This window comes from Myotis lucifugus, unplaced genomic scaffold (assembly GCF_000147115.1).
Source record: "Myotis lucifugus unplaced genomic scaffold, Myoluc2.0 scaffold_257, whole genome shotgun sequence".
Lineage (NCBI taxonomy): Eukaryota > Metazoa > Chordata > Mammalia > Chiroptera > Vespertilionidae > Myotis > Myotis lucifugus.
This window is the reverse complement of record NW_005871305.1, coordinates 416,505-433,185: the sequence shown is the minus strand read 5'-3', so window position 1 is coordinate 433,185 and position 16,681 is coordinate 416,505. Positions and strand designations below refer to the sequence as shown.

The 16,681-nt window shown below is 40.5% G+C and overlaps 1 protein-coding gene across 1 annotated transcript in view; it reads left to right on the top strand.

The window, feature by feature from the left end:
• The window catches only part of ABCB1 (ATP binding cassette subfamily B member 1), a 73,824-nt gene that overhangs the window by 37,081 nt on the left and 20,062 nt on the right, over positions 1 to 16,681 (top strand). Inside the window, exons 9-19 of the mRNA XM_006099063.3 lie at positions 372 to 543; positions 2,674 to 2,787; positions 2,938 to 3,048; positions 3,223 to 3,348; positions 3,452 to 3,655; positions 4,916 to 5,086; positions 7,392 to 7,553; positions 9,230 to 9,406; positions 10,081 to 10,227; positions 12,846 to 12,953; positions 13,898 to 13,975. Coding sequence (XP_006099125.1) covers positions 372 to 543; positions 2,674 to 2,787; positions 2,938 to 3,048; positions 3,223 to 3,348; positions 3,452 to 3,655; positions 4,916 to 5,086; positions 7,392 to 7,553; positions 9,230 to 9,406; positions 10,081 to 10,227; positions 12,846 to 12,953; positions 13,898 to 13,975 — 1,570 coding nt within the window. The remainder of the gene's footprint in view (positions 1 to 371; positions 544 to 2,673; positions 2,788 to 2,937; positions 3,049 to 3,222; positions 3,349 to 3,451; positions 3,656 to 4,915; positions 5,087 to 7,391; positions 7,554 to 9,229; positions 9,407 to 10,080; positions 10,228 to 12,845; positions 12,954 to 13,897; positions 13,976 to 16,681) is intronic.

Here is a 16,681-nt window from a genome sequence, read left to right as displayed (position 1 = left end):
AAAGCATGCAGATTGTAAGGGAAAGTACAGTATTCATAGTGTCTGTTTTGTTTTGTGTATGAAACAATGCCAGTGTTAGAAGTTTGCTAACTATTATTCCACTTATTTCACTGTTGCTTAGGCCAACAGAGAAGGGGCTTTTAGAAGACTTCCCCCACCAATTAATCTCTGTAAGACTCAGTTTCCTCTTCTACAAAAAGAGATTAAATAGTTCTAACATCCTAGGGTCAATGTATGGACAAAAGGAGAAAATATGTGTAAAACACCTACCATGGGGCTGGGCACATTCTAAATCCTCAACAAGCATCATGCTATTTGACCCATTTCACATGTTTATGAGTATATGTGATCATTTTTGTTACTCCTCCCAGGTACAACAAAAATTTAGAAGAAGCTAAAAGAATTGGGATAAGGAAAGCTATTACGGCCAACATCTCTATGGGCGCTGCTTTCCTGCTGATCTATGCTTCATATGCTCTGGCATTCTGGTATGGGACCTCCTTGGTCCTTTCAGGACAATATTCTATTGGAAAAGTACTCACTGTAAGTGATATTATATTAAGAAAAGAATCACTGTTTAAAATGCCAATGAAATTGCTGTGTGGTCTTGGCTTGACTGTTGGAGAATGTATCTTGAAGAACGAATGAATAACACAGACATGCACTATTAGGTTAAAAAGTGGTAAGAAAATTAGATGTATTCAACAACCAGTTTTGTCTTTTTTGTAACCCCCCTTGAAAAGCCTATCCTGTGGCCTAAATAATACCAACATCACCAGTCTCTATAGCATAAACTTTTCATTAGTTGAGATTATTTCTTTGTGCCAGACACTATGCTAAGCACTTTACTTTTATTTTCTGATTTACTATTCATAATAAATGGCAAAATACACTTGAACTTCTTTTCAGAATCTTTTGAGTGACAGCTAATACACCTAGCCAATTTTTGGAAGCATAGAGTGTTATTCTTCCTAAAAGAATGTACTATTTGGAGTTTCTCTGCCATATAGATCTTTGTACAAGTATAGAAGGCTTGCCATTTTATGCTATCCTTTTGTATTTAAAGACAATGAACTATTCACTAACCAAGCTCAATCTACATCTTTTTTAAAAAATGTTTTTATTGATTTCATAGAGAGGAAGGGGGAGAGAGAGAGAGAGAGAGAGAGAGAGAGAGAAACATAAATTGACTGCCTCCTGCATACCCCCTCCTGGGAATCAAGCTCACAACCGGGCCATGTGCCCTGACCAAGAATTGAACTGACAGCCTCCTGGTGCCCGGGACGATGTTCAATCAAATGAGCCACACAGGCTGGGCTCAGTCTGCATTTTGATCTAATAAAGTACATATTGTTAGAAGTGTCACTTGGTTCCTTTTTCACAGGCTAAGTATAAGTACCTATATTCAGTAAATGACAGACCCAACTATTTGGTTGAGTCCCTTAAAAACAGTTCCCTTTCTCAGGAAACAGGTTGGTAGTGTGGATCTGATAATTGTGTCTCTTGTTTTTTCAGACTGTTGCCTCACCCACAGTGTATAGGGCTCTTCAGTTAAGAATGGTTTTAACCAAAAAGCTTTTATTAGGATAGTGATTCTGTGGGTGAGCCTAGGTTGGCAAGAGAAGTGTTCTGCTTACTTGTGATGTAGATAGGCAGTTTGAAATCCAGTATTCACTGAACAAAGCTCTGCCTTTCCAACTGGAACCATCAAGAGTAGGAGCAAGCACAGGATTTGATATCAGGCCAGCGTGTTTCAAATTCCAGCCTACAACTTTTAGCTGTAAGATTTGGGGCGGCCACATACAGACTTTTCAAGCCTTCATACCTCTTTTGCCAAATAGAAATGGCAGTATTGTTGTAAGGACTAATTGATAGGACTAATTGATAAAATATAGAATCACTTAGCAAAATTCCTTGCATGTAAATTCTTGGGGACTAAAATTACTGTGTGTTTTAGAAAGAAAGGAATAGTGACATTAGTTCTCTTTAACCCAGATGAGAAATAAAGTCAAAGCCAGGTCTTTATCCATAAGACACTGATTTGGGCAAAATAAAAACCTGTTTACCAGACCTCAAAGAGAACACAGTTTGGTAGAGGGGGGGAAAGACAACCTGGTAAAGAATAATGCCTTAGGTGTGTGTCCTTTATAATTTACAAGATATTTTTATATATACTGTTTCATTTGATACGCCAGCTCTAAGGTTGTTGGGTATGGAAAATAGAATCTTGCCTGTTTTTGCAAATGAAGAAATTGAAACCCAGAAACTCTAGAAGAATTGCCTGGAGACATATAGCCAATTAGTGCTTAGCCCAGGATTCAGACCTAGACCTTGTGTGTCTCCTACTAGGGTTTATTTCCTCTATCCTCTGCTGATGATCTAAACCAAAATTCTTGGCCATTCAAGAAATATTACAATATTCTATTATATTAGTAATAGTCTGGTCCTATAGAATTTACACACTGAGCAAGTAAGACTAATCCTGCATTCTAAGTTGAAAAGTACTTAAACTTTTAAATATTTAAAAATATTTTTAAAGCTATTTTTAACACTCAGTATTTATATGTTGCCTTGCCATTTTAAAATTTAATAAGTTGTATTAAGAAAAAAGAGTATAAAAAATTGTCTAAACAGTACCTCAGTAACTTGATGATTTTCCTTCACATTCCTCAGGTCTTCTTCTCTGTGTTAATTGGGGCTTTTAGTATTGGACAGGCATCGCCAAGCATTGAAGCATTTGCAAATGCAAGAGGAGCAGCATATGAAATCTTTAAGATAATTGATAATGTAAGTCTCCGTTGGCTATTTACCCAGCTATTTAAAAGTTTTTCTAGTTCCAAAGTAGATTTCTTTATCACTTGTTCCAACTCTCCACAAATGTCACTCAAAGTAGTTGTTGTGACCTAGTTAAATCTTCTGGTATTTTATTCTGTTTAGAAGCCAAGCATTGACAGCTATTCGAAGAATGGGCACAAACCAGATAATATTCAGGGAAATTTGGAATTCACAAATGTTCACTTCAGTTACCCATCTCGAAAAGAAGTTAAGGTACAATGATAAATGACTAATCAATGATTCAATGATGTATTGAATAAAGAATTTCTCATACTTTCCTTTAGAGACTTTAAAAGAATGTGAATATTTAAACCTCATTTTGAATTCATTTGTCCATTCATAGTCCTGTGCATTGCTCTTAAGTTTATTTCTCATTCGTCCTGCTAGATCTTGAAGGGCCTCAACCTGCAGGTTCGGAGTGGGCAGACGGTGGCCCTGGTTGGGAACAGCGGCTGTGGGAAAAGCACCACGGTCCAGCTGATGCAGCGGCTGTACGACCCCACGGAGGGCATGGTGAGAGGGCGCTGACTGGGCTAGATGCTGCAGCGATCACAGTACCATTGTAGACCACACGCTACAATGCCACAGTGAATAAAATTCACACTTTTCATTTCAGGTCAGTATTGATGGACAGGACATCAGGACCATAAATGTAAGGTATCTGCGGGAAATCATTGGTGTGGTGAGTCAGGAGCCTGTGCTGTTTGCCACCACAATAGCCGAAAACATTCGCTATGGCCGTGAAAATGTCACCATGGATGAGATTGAGAAAGCTGTCAAGGAAGCCAATGCCTATGACTTTATCATGAAACTGCCTAATGTAAGTCCTTCTTTTTTAAAAAAATATTTTTTATTGATTTTTTACAGAGAGGAAGGGAGAGGGATAGAAAGTTAGAAATATTGATGAGAGAGAAACATCAATCAGCTGCCTCCTGCACACCCCCTACTGGGGATGTGCCCGCAACCAAGGTACATGCCCTTGACCGGAATCGAACCTGGGACTCTTCAGTCCGCAGGCCGACACTCTATCCACTGAGCCAAACAGGTTAAGGCGTAAGTCCTTCTTGATCTTTGTCATGCTAGAGGTTCAGAGAATAGAATGCTGACCTAATGCTTAAGTTAGGAAACTGTGATCTGGAGGAATCTTCTAAGAAGGGAAATCCAGACAACTTCAGATTTTAAAGCTCTAGCAGCCAGTCATATTTTTGAAAAGGAAGGTTGGTTATTGCTAAGTTTTAAGGAACTGGATTGTATTACCTGCGAGGCTGGCATGGTCTAGGGCAGTGGTTCTCAACCTTCCTAACGCCGCGACCCTTTAATACAGTTCCTCATGTTGTGGTGACCCCCAATTTCATTGTTACAAATTGAACATAATTAAAGCATAGTGATTAATCACAAAAACAATATGTAATTATATATGTGTTTTCTGATGGTCTTAGGCGACCCCTGTGAAAGGGTCATTTGAGCCCCCAAAGGGTCATGACCCACAGGTTGAGAACTGCTGGTCTAGGGCAGTGGTCGGCAAACCACGGCTTGCGAGCCACATGCGGCTCTTTGGCCCCTTGAGTGTGGCTCTTTCACAAAATATCATGTGCGGGCATGCATGTACAGTGCGAAGATGACTTAAAACTTTAAAGTTTATTAAGTTAATTTTAGGTAACGTTGTGGAGTGAAAGAAGATGTAGTGTCGAGGATTGAGAAAGGTACGTTGAGATGGTTTGGACATATAGAGAGGATGAATGAAAGGAGATAGACGAAACAAGTATACAAGACGAGTGTGGGTGGGAGAGTTGGAAGGGGTTGACCTCAGCGAACATACCTCAATCAGACTGAGGACGTTTTTAGCAAAGGCCAGCTTAGGAGTACCGTAATTAAGTTAATAACAATGTACCTACCTATATAGTTTCAGTTTAAAAAATTTGGCTCTCAAAAGAAATTTCAATCGTTGTACTGTTGATATTTGGCTCTGTTGACCAATGAGTTTGCCAACCACTGGTCTAGGGGATTCCTTCCCATCTTAAAACGGGAGCTGAGATAGCTTGTGCTTTTGCTAAATCATCCTGTGCTTTCTGTGTTGTAGAAATTTGACACCCTGGTTGGAGAGAGAGGGGCACAGCTGAGTGGCGGACAGAAACAGAGAATCGCCATCGCTCGGGCCCTGGTTCGCAACCCCAAGATCCTGCTGCTGGATGAGGCCACGTCAGCCTTGGACACTGAAAGTGAAGCAGTGGTTCAGGTGGCCCTGGATAAGGTCAGTGAGCCTCAATTCAAACAAACCTGATTCATAAGCATAAGATCATCTCACCATAAGTTATTCTTAGTATTTTTATTTATTTATTTCTTTTGAGAGAGTGCAAGGTAGAGAGAGAGAAAAAGAAGCATCAGTTTGTTGTTTCACTTATTTATGCATTCATTGGTTGATTCTCTTATGACAAACTTGGCGTATCAAGACGATGCTCTAATTAACTAAGCTACCTGGCCAGGGCCTTAGTATTATTTTTTTTTTTAAGTAAATTTTCAGTCGCTTCTAAAGTGATTCCTTCCACTATCAAAATAAAATAATCAGGCCTCTGGATCTGTTTGTTTCATTTCTATTTATTTTTTTTTAAATAGAGGTGAATAAACTCCCATTAAAAGGTACTTGCACATTTTTAAAATTAAACAACGAGAAATACAGACTCAAAGGAAAATGGGTCTTTATTGTAATCTTGAAAATGAAGTTTTAGAGAAAACCTGTTATTGAGGTTTTGTGAGTTTTTACTTTTGTCGACAAGAGGGAAATATAATCCGAAGGTTCACGTTTAATTTCCAAGATGTTAAAGGCTTAATGAAGACTCCATGGGAAATGAGAAACTTCTTATCCCCCAGAGAGAGGCCATGAAATGTCCTTGACTAGCAACAGGGTTTTAACTTCCTCCAGTTCTTGAGTTGGTGTGACTCATTCACCAAAGAGGATTTGAGTGCTTCTTCTGTGCCAGGCACTAGGTGCTGTGTCCCTGGCATACAACGTAACCAGGCCAGCTCCGTGAGGACGAGGAATGCGGAGACCTTTTAACCCATAAGCGCTCTGAGTGGAAGTGTCACAGTAGAATTCAAAGATGAACTAGTATTTGTCCCAACTCTTCCTCTCTCTAATAATAAAACAACACTGCATGTTCCTTTAAACATCCTGTCATTGTGCTTAATAGATTGTTGAGGGAGGAAAAAGGTTAGAAAAATTGTGTGGTGTTTTCCGCCTTCGCTCTGCTTATCTGTAATTTCACATCTGTGTTTTCTTATTATTCTACAATAGTATTAACTTACAAATAAAAACTATTTTAAAAGGTTGCATTTAAAAATACTTTCTGCTGCCCTGACTGGTGTAGATCAGTTGGTTGGGCATCTTCCCATGCACTGAAAGACTGCTGGTTCGATTCCCAGTCAGGACACATGCCCAGGGTGCGGGCTCAATCCCCCATAGACGGCTTGCAGGAGGCAGCTGATAGATGTTTCCCTTTTACACCGATATTTCTCTCTCTCCTGCTCCCTTCCTCTCTCTCTAAAAATCAACAAAAAAGTATTAAAAAATTTAAAAACACGTTTTTGTTATCCTTTTCTTGAAAACATCCAAAACATTGAGCCATTGTCTTCTCTACTTTTTGGTGCCACTACCTAATTTTCCTACATATATTTTTCTCCTTAGAGTTTTCCACTTTTTCTCATATTGATCTTGATATCTTTTTTGATAATTTGTTTTGGGAATTTTATTGCCAGTTCCAGAAGGAAAATATAGAGTACCAAATATCATAAGCATTGGAAAAGTTACAAAACCTAAAGAAATCTCATACAAGTTCTGGTTATCTGGCTGTTTTTAGTATTAAAATAACAATGAGATTGACATTAAAATTATCTATAGCTCTTCAGTGTTTCCATAGTGCTTCACCTAGGCAAAGTATCATTTACTTAGAACGTCCTGTGTGTATGTTACAATGCTTCATGTGCATTATTTTATTTAGTATCACACTTATTCTAAAAAAAATGAGTACTATTATCATCCCCATTTTATGTTTGAATAAATTGATCCTCACGCAGGTTAACAGATTTGGATAAAACACTGGAATTCATAAATGGAAGAACTAAGATATGAGGTGAAATCAATGTGACGCTGAAGTCTATCTGGACTGTGCTGCCTCCTAGTTACTGCCTGTCTTGATCCTCCAGAGATCCTGTGAAATAGCTAGTGTGCACCAGTGTGGCACACTGGCCTGTGTCTGCTCTGATTGGCCAATGCCTGGGCTGTAGAGTTTTTACTTTGAATAAGCCCTTAAACTGTAAACTTAGGGGTGTACATAATATTAACATGTGACTATCATATTTATACTTATCTTTATTATAAGTATAAAGCATCATTTAAGCCAGTATCAATTGACTGTATATTTACTAAAGCCAGAGACTACATTATATAGCTTGGATGGTTTTACAATGTAAACATTGATACTCAGTAAACACAAGTTGAATGAATAAATTTTTGCCTAAAATTGTTCATGTGTTCAAAAGACAAATTTTCCTCTCTTTAGGCCAGAAAAGGCCGGACCACCATCGTGATAGCACATCGGTTGTCTACAGTTCGTAACGCTGATGTAATTGCTGGTTTTGATGATGGAGTCATTGTAGAGAAAGGAAATCATGATGAACTCATGAAAGAGAAAGGCATTTACTTCAAACTTGTCACAATGCAGGTACAGTCTACCTCCAGATTTTCCTAAAGTACCTCAGGTATACACTGATTTTGCTGTGCTTAGTACTATAAGTAAAGGTAAGTTGATTTGATTATCTTGAGAAGTGAGGAAAAAAAATACTTGAGGGATTTAGGATTAGACCACTGTTTTAGATATCTTATTTCTCTTTAAAGGAGGGAAAATAAAGAAGGCTTATTAGAGAAAGTTAAAGAAAAGTCTAAAAAGGTTTAAATGTGGCTGTTGAGCATTGGTTAATCTGAATTGAAGTGTTTGTAAGCAGAAAATGCATTCCAGATTCTGAAGACTTAATACAAAAGAGTGCAAAATATTTCAATAAAATCTGCACTGATTACATGCTAAAATGCTAATGTCTTCAATACATTAGGTTAAATAAAATATGTAATTAAAATTGATATTACTGGCCAAGAGACATATGAAAAAATGCTCAAAGTCACTGATCATCAGAGAGATGTAAATTAAAACAACAATGAGGTATCACCTCACACCTGTAAGAATGGCTACCATCAACAAATCAACAAATGACAAGTGCTGGTGAGGATGTGGAGAGAAGGGAACCCTAGTACACTGCTGGTAGGAATGCAGGCTGGTGCGGCCATTATGGAAAACAGTATGGAGTTTCCCCCCAAAATTAAATATGGAACTTGCCATTTGACTCAGTGGTCCCACTTATAGGACTATATCCTAAGAAACCCAAAGCACCAATCAGAAAGAATGTATGACCCCTATGTTCATAGCAGCACAATTTACAATAGCTAAATCTGGAAACAGCCCAAGTGCCCATTCGTAGATGAGTGGATAAAAAAGCTATGGTACATTTATAGCATGGAATACTATGCAGCATAAAAAAGAAGAATCTCTTACCCTTTGAGACAGCAAGAGTAGGGACCTGGAGAGTATCATGCTAAGTGAAATAGGTCAGTCAGAGAAAGACAAGTATCACATGAATGCACTCATATGTGGAATCTAAATAACAAAATAAACTGATGAACAGAGTGGATCCAGAGACATGGAAGCATGGAATAGAGTGTGGAATCTCAGAGGGAAGGTAGGGGAGAGTGGGTGGGGGAGTGGGAGGTAATCAATCAAAGACCTTATATGCATATATGCATAACCCATGGACACAGACAATAGGGTGCTGAAGGCCTGGGGCAGGAGGATGGGGGTGGGTTTGAGGGGGTCAATGGGGGAAAAGGGGGATATATGTAATACTTTCAACAATAAAGAATTATTAAAATCAAAATATAAAAAAATAAATTCACACAAAAAGATTGTTAGTACTTGTCTCACACTTTTTAATGTGGCCACTGAGAAAATTTAAAATGACAGCTGTGGCTCACAGTATGGCTTATACCATGTTTTTGTTGACAGCACTGATCCAAAGCAAACATGATTGAGCCAAAAACACCCACAAAACAGATGACTAGATCAGCTATGTGGAGTGATGCCATGCCATTTTAGCATATTTAGTGGGAATCCTTCTTATTTAGTGGTTTTAATTTTCAAATATATTATAAAAAACGAAATGGCGGTTTAACTTTACCCTTTCCTGTATATTTACTCAGATTGCGATTTTCCTGGATTCCTGATAGTCAGTGATTAATTTTCATGGGTTAACTGAGCCTAACCAGCTTATGCATATATCTTGTTTATTTTAGACAAGAGGAAATGAAATTGAATTAGAAAATGAAACGAGTGAATCCAAAAGTGAAACGGATGCCTTGGAAATGTCTCCAAAAGATTCAGGATCCAGTCTAGTAAGAAGAAGATCATCTCGCAAGAGTATCCGTGCACCACAAAGCCAAGACAGAAAGCTTAGTGAAAAAGAGGCCTTGGTACGGAGGGCTGGGCTGGGGTAGGAGTGGGAACCAGAAAGGATTATCCAGAATCCTCCTGTCCTGTCCCCCAGAGTGTTCCACAAACCAAAATCTCACATGTTAGACTTGGGCTAGAATTTATGAATGATAATTTATAGGTCAAGAATTATAGGATTATAATGTACAATGTGAAGAGAAATATTATTATAGGTCTTCAAATATAAACATTTCTATTCTTTTATCCCTACTTGCAAATATTCTTGTCATGTTTGTGGAAATATCATTTAGTTCTTTAAAAATAGAGGAGTAACAGTCAGTGCTTTTTAAAGTATTTATATTTTTTATTTTAGAGAAAGAGGAAGGGAAAGGGAAAGATGGAAACATCTTTGACAGAAACATTAATCTGCTGTCTTCTGCATGCCCAACTAGGGATTGAGCCCACAAGCTGGCATGTGCCCTGACTTAGAATCGAACCAGTGACCTCTTGGTACATGGGTCCATGCTCAACCAACTGAGCAACACTGGCTGGGCATGCTTTTTTTTAAAGCTAAAGAACCATCAATTGATTAGGAAATAAGAATTAGATTCATTCATTAAAATTTTTTTATATATGGAAGAACTGTTCATCATTAAATCAATTAAGTATCAATTCTTTTTCTTACTAGCCTGTTGAACTATTTTGTGTGTTCCAGGATGAAGATTTACCTCCAGTTAGCTTTTGGAGGATTCTAAAGCTGAATATCACCGAATGGCCTTATTTTGTGGTGGGTATATTTTGTGCCATTATAAATGGAGGCCTGCAACCAGCATTTTCAGTGATATTTTCAAAGATCATAGGGGTGAGTGTTTATGTTTACTTCTGGATTTACTTGTGAGTCCTGGCTAAAGAATGAACTGTTTATATTTGTAATCCTATATAATAAAAGGCTAATATGCAAATCGACTGGATGTCCAAATGACCAGTCGCTATGATGTGCGCTGACCACCAGAGGGCAGGTGCTCAACGCAGGAGCTGCCCCCTGGTGGTCAGTGTGCTCCCACAAGGAGAGCACCACTCAGCCAGTAGCCGGGCTCATGGCTGGCAAGCACAGCAGTAGTGGCGGGAACCTCTCCCACCTCCACGGCAGCACTAAGGATGTCCGACTGCTGTCAGTCGAAATTCCCCCGAGGCCTCCCAGACTGCGAGAGGGCGCAGGCCAGGCTGAGGGACCCCCCTCCCTTCCCCCGTGCACGAATTTCATGCACTGGGCCTCTAGGTGTATATAAAAGCCACAAAGAACAACTAAGCAGCTTGAAGATGTAAGAATAGAAGTCTGGTAGTCGCGTTCTCTAGGCCCCAGGAGACCAGATCCCTGAAGCAGATCCCTGAAGTAGTCGATGAAACTGACTAGGTGACTGAACCTTACCTGCCATCACTAGGCTCTGAGTAAACGTCATGAGCTGGCAGAGAGAGTCCCTCGTGTATTTGTCAGACTGGCTTAAGAGGGAACTCTTCTCTGGCATATGCACTTATCAAGACGTGAGCAGGCCTAGCTTGCTGCCTCCATAAGAAGTCCATCTCGTTTATTAAGATGCAAACAAATGGAGCAACTTCCAAAAGATTGCAATTGTCATACATTGGTTGCACTTGCTTTTAATGATGGCATTTTCAACAAAAAAGGTACAATCCAGGCAGGAATGCTTTCTTTTTAGTGACAGATATTCAAACCTCAAGCTGAGGATACCCTGGCCCTAACTTCTGGAAATACTATGGAAAAAGAAATTGATCACTACATAAAACATAGGCCAAACACTAACTTTTGATTATATCAAAAACTGCCATAAATATCCAGGTCTACCCATGCCTGGCTAACTTATTTCAGGTTGCCATTCATATGCTTAATGTATTCATTCAAGAAATATTTTTTCAGTGTCTGCTTTGTGCCAGCTACTGTTCTAGGGGCTGAAAAGGTAGCAAGAAGGAAAACAGGGTCTGATTGCATGGAGCATATGTTCTAGGTCAGGAGTTTAGCAAATTTTTTTTCTATAAAGGATAAGATAGTAAATTTTTCAGGCTCTGTAGACCATATGGTCTCTGTGGCAAATACTCAACCTTGCCATTGTAGTGCAAAAGTTGTCATGTTAAAACGTTATATATTGCCCTGACCGGTTTGGCTTAGTGGATAGAGCGTCGGCCTGTGGACTGAAGGGTCCCAGGTTTGATTTTGGTCAAGGGCAGGTACCTTGGTTGCAGGCACATCCCCAGTAGGGGGTGTGCAAGAGGCAGCTGATCGATGTTTCTCTCTCATCGATGTTCCTAGCTCTCTATCCCTCTCCCTTCCTCTCTGTAAAAAATCAATAAAATCTATTTTTTTAAAAAATAAAATAAAATAAAGCAAGTGGTCCAGACTGACACATTAGCTCCTAGATATTATTAGGTAGGCAATCAGCCATCGGCCTCATTGAAGGTTTGTAACACAGAGTTTAAGGTTGTGGGCTCTGAGTTAGATTGCTTGGGTTTATATCCCTGGATCATCACTTGCTTGGCTGTGTTACTTTGAACGCGTTAATTAACCTCTCTGTGCTTAGTTTTCCTCTGTGTAAAACAGTGATGATAATGAAACAAACCTCAGGAGGTGATTGTGAGGATAAAAGAATAGTATACTGAATTTGCTTAGAATAGTGCCTGGCACAGAGTAAGAACTCACTGATTGGTAGCTATTATTTTTGTTGGAATGACATCAAGAAAAATTAATTTTTTCTAAAAAGCTTTTTTTCTTTACAAAGAATAAAATTGTGTGGGTTGGGTTAGGAATGTGGCTGTTACAACGCTGATTTGGGCTCACTGTTTAGAGCGATGTTTGCTGTTTTCCCCTGTGGAGTGGTTATTCTCTGCGTTCCTAGAGCCCAGTACATCCTAGTAGCTCTTCTGCCCATCTCTGGGAGTGTCTCCATGTGTGGTGTCGGGTCAGCGGGCTGTAGCTCCCCACTGGCTTCCTAACTGGCCATGCTACAGAGAAGGCTGGGTCAAGGAAACACCTCTCTTTTTTTGCACTGAGTGAACGACCACCGCTTTCTGATTCACCCAAATCACATCAGGCTTGTCTGCAGACACCTTGGGACAGTTTGAACTGTCCAAATTGTAAAGCAGTGAATGGCCACACAGTGTAGTTTCCCACCAAAGGAGGAGCAGAGTATTCGGTGTCAGTTCCACTTCACAGAGTAGGGGTGGCACTCATGGCTCCAAGGGGGAGTCTGAGCAGAAAAAGGGTTGGGTTGATTTGGGAATGACAGACCCATTATCAGTCTCTAAGGAAGGGGATGCATGTACGCCTTTCAGTTTGGGATTAAGGAAGCCAGCCCCAACCTTCAATATGCCAAAGGCCTCTTGACCCCTGGTTACTGTGCTAGATGGGAAATGGGTCTGACCCTGAATGACTTATTTACTGATTGAACCCTTTAATTATTTTCTTAACAGATTTTTACCAGAAATGATGATCCTGAAACAAAACGACAGAACAGTAACTTGTTCTCACTGTTGTTTCTAGTCCTCGGAATTATTTCCTTTATTACATTTTTCCTTCAGGTAAATGTCTACATTTTCACTTTATTGATTTTGAGAAATGCATCATTATTCCACTCTGGGAATTTAAAAACATCTATTTAATTTGCTTTTTACTAGAATTGCTCCTATATTAACTGGGCTATTCACAGCTAAATTTCTTTGGATATTAAAAAAAAATGTTTTGCTTCCTCTGGCTCCCTTGCTTATCTCCTCCTCTTCACTCTTACCATCCCCAGCTGTAACATTAATGAAATCAGAGGGAACAGAGCAAAGGAATTCAGTGCCCTAAGAGATTACTATTGTAAGGCATTATGGGTTTCATGTTAGACATACGCCAAGTACAAGTTGAACCAGTTTTTAATTTTGTATCCTCAGGCAAATAAGTAATTTAAACTAAGTTTTCTCATTTGTTAAATAAGGATCATCAACTGCCCTAGATCCGTGGTCGGCAAACTGCGGCTCGAGAGCCACATGCGGCTCTTTGGCCGCTTGAGTGTGGCTCTTCCTAAGCCTTAGGAATACCCTAATTAAGTTAATAACAATGTACCTACCTATATAGTTTAAGTTTAAAAAATTCGGCTCTCAAAAGAAATTTCAATCATTGTACTGTTGATATTCGGCTCTGTTGACTAATGAGTTTGCTGACCACTACAGATGATTAAAAGAGATAACGTGACTAAGTGCCTAAGCCTGTGTGAGGTGGTTCTTTCTTCACTTGTGCCCTTTGCATCTGTTGCTTCCCTCTCTCTCAGTCGTGCCCAGCATGCTATTGGGAGCACAGTGGAGCTGTGGCTGCCTTCCTCCTCTCCTCTGATTCTGCAGGAGACTCGGGCTGTCAGGATGGCCTCTGCTCTGCTGATGCCCCAGCCAGGCACTTCCTCTCTGCTTTCGCCGTGCCACCATGCCATCTGCACCTCGGCCTCTGACAGGTCCCCTTCCTTATGGTGTCTTCTCATTCTCCACAGGGCTTCACATTTGGCAAAGCCGGAGAGATCCTCACCAAGCGGCTTCGATACCTGGTGTTCAGGTCCATGCTGAGACAGGTATTTGCATTGAGGACTGGGCCCTGGGATGTGCAGAGCTCCTGGGCCCGTGGATGCAGGTGGTGGGGGCGTTCTCACGTCACTCTTAGGAGCTCCTGCATTGCTCTTCCCTGGGTCTCATGGGGAAGATGAGGCTGGATGCCGCCAGCTGCAGGCTCAGGCCCTGCCGTCTGCCTGTCTGCAGGGGGTGGGCTCAGGATGGCTGCGAGGCAATCTCCAGAGCAGGTTCACCCCCAGCTTGGCCTCAGCAGCTGTTGGCAGAGCAGGCAGAAGTGATCTTCAGTCCCCCTCCTCCCTCTCCTCTCTCTTTCCTTCTTTCCCCTGGGAAACCCAGGGTGCTGGTGTTTCTTCCCAGCAAGGGATGCCCTCTTGCTTCCCACAAGGCACAATGCACCCCACGCCCATTTCTTCACTGCCCCGTTCCTTTGCTGGGGCCAGACTGATGGACTAATTTAAGCTGCAGTGTCACTAGTCGATAATGACTTAATTTAATGGTGCTTGCATTTTACTCCTTCAAAACCCTAACTGATAGAGGTGATGTTTTCTTGGGGAAAGGCTCAGGAGATTCGAGGAATGTAGCCCGAAGAAGTCCAGTTCAAACAAGAAAATTTCTTTAATAACCATCATGAACATTTTGCGTGTGACTTTGTAATGTAATTTTCCACTAATCATTTACCAGTGAGTAAAAGGATGCCCCCGAGATGCCGGGGCACTGGAACCTGGCTGAGAAACACCTGTGTGCTGTCTTAGAATTCCTGGGTGATATTTGCAGGTTCCCAGCTGTCTTTGGTTCCTCCATGCTTTCCCACTCCTACCACTCAATGCCACTTTAAAAGAAGAACGAGTTATCAGACTTGCTACCTAGTGACTGACAGGGCCAGGGCTGAATCTAATGGGTGACAGAACACTGTTCGATGGAGGGCCCTGACTCCGGACCCTCAGTCAGGTTTTGACAGCTGAGATTCCTCTTTGGCTCGAGGCTGAGCCTGGTCCAGGGCCAAATGCCATGTTACGTCCTCAGCCCCTAGGCCAACTCCTAGGTCCAGTACACTTTGAAAGGTGAGCAGATGGCTTGTGTAATGCCCTCTCCATAAATTATGAAATCCAGTCATCATACATTTAAGTGCCTTCTGCTTACAATACTTAGTATTTTGTAAGTCATTCAAACCTGAATGGACCCCATCTTCAAGGAAGTTAAGTTCCAGTGCGGGAGGCACCTGGGGGCTTGCTTTCCAAAGCAAGTTGACACGTGCTAGAATAAGTTATAATGCTGTTTTTTCTTAATTCTTTGGGCGGGGGTCGGCTGGGGGGAGGGGAATGATAGATGCTGCTTTAATGCAAATCACCAGTTCAGATAACTTTTTAGGACCATAGTTATTTTTGTAACAGACATAAATGTATACCTCAAACATACAATCTTTTTCATATTTGTGTATTTAAAAATGTAAGTGGTTTTACAAAGAAAATCCTATTTTACATTGAATGTGAGTTTTTAGTCTAGATTTCTTTTGGTGAGTTTTTAAAAATCTAATTCGTTTATTTTGCCCTGAACAATAGTTACCTAACTGCTCTTCAGCTTCTCTGTTTGGCCATCTAATAAACTTATTTAATAAGTATTTCATACTTATTTCCAGAATTGAATTTTAGACTCTCCCCTCCCCACAGGGCCCATTCCTTGTCTTGTCTTCCTCCATATTAATAAACAGCAGCTTCATTCCACCAGTTGTTCAGGCTAAAATTCTTAGCGTCATCCTTGACTTCTTTCTTTCTGTTTAATATTACAATAGCCTTCTAACTGGTCTCACCACCTCCATCCTTATCTCAATCCAGTAGGTTCATCTCCCAAGAACCAGAGTCATTCTTCTAAAATAAAATCAGATCACAGACCTCTGCCCAAAACCTACTGAAAGCTTCCCATATCTCTCAGGGTAAAAATCTGGAATCTTGGCAGTTGACTGGAAGGTCATATAAGGTGTGGCCCCCCATTACCTCTCAGACCTCATCACCCACAGCTTCACATATTTTTCGATATATGCACATAGTCAATATATGCACTGACTCTGAATATGCGAGTGGAGGGGTGGGAGAGACAAGTGAGAAAGGAAATCTGTCTAGAGGAAGAGGCAACTTTTACAAATGCACACAAAGGTGCTTTTAAGACTAGTGGCAGCCCTTCGGACATTCTTGTTTGTGCATGAGCAGATCAAGTATGCCTTTGCCACAGGGCCTTTGCACATGCTATTTCTTCCTTCTCTCGGAAATTCTCTTTCTTCTCTTTATGCAGATCTCTTCTCAAATGGCACCTTGGAGAGGCCTTCTCTGTCACCTCCCTGTCTATAAAATAGCACCTTTCCTCACTTTTATCCTTCTTACTCTGCTCTATGTTTTTTCATAGCATTATTACCACCTGGCATGGTATATATTTATTTGTTTGTGGCTTTCACCTCTAGAATTCAGGCTTCCTGAAGGCAGCAACTTTGTTTTGTTGTTGTTCACTACTGTATTGATTGAACACTTAGAAATCATCTTTGGAACAAATTAGGCATTCAGAAAAATTTGACACATTTATGTGTTGGTCTGCTAAGTCCCTTTTCTTCTCTATGGAGTATCAAATCCTGAGTGCTAAATGCAGGAGATGTAAATGATAAACAGAACAGACCCTCTCATTGTCTTTGGAGCTAAGAGTCTTTGGGCTTTAAGAGAATA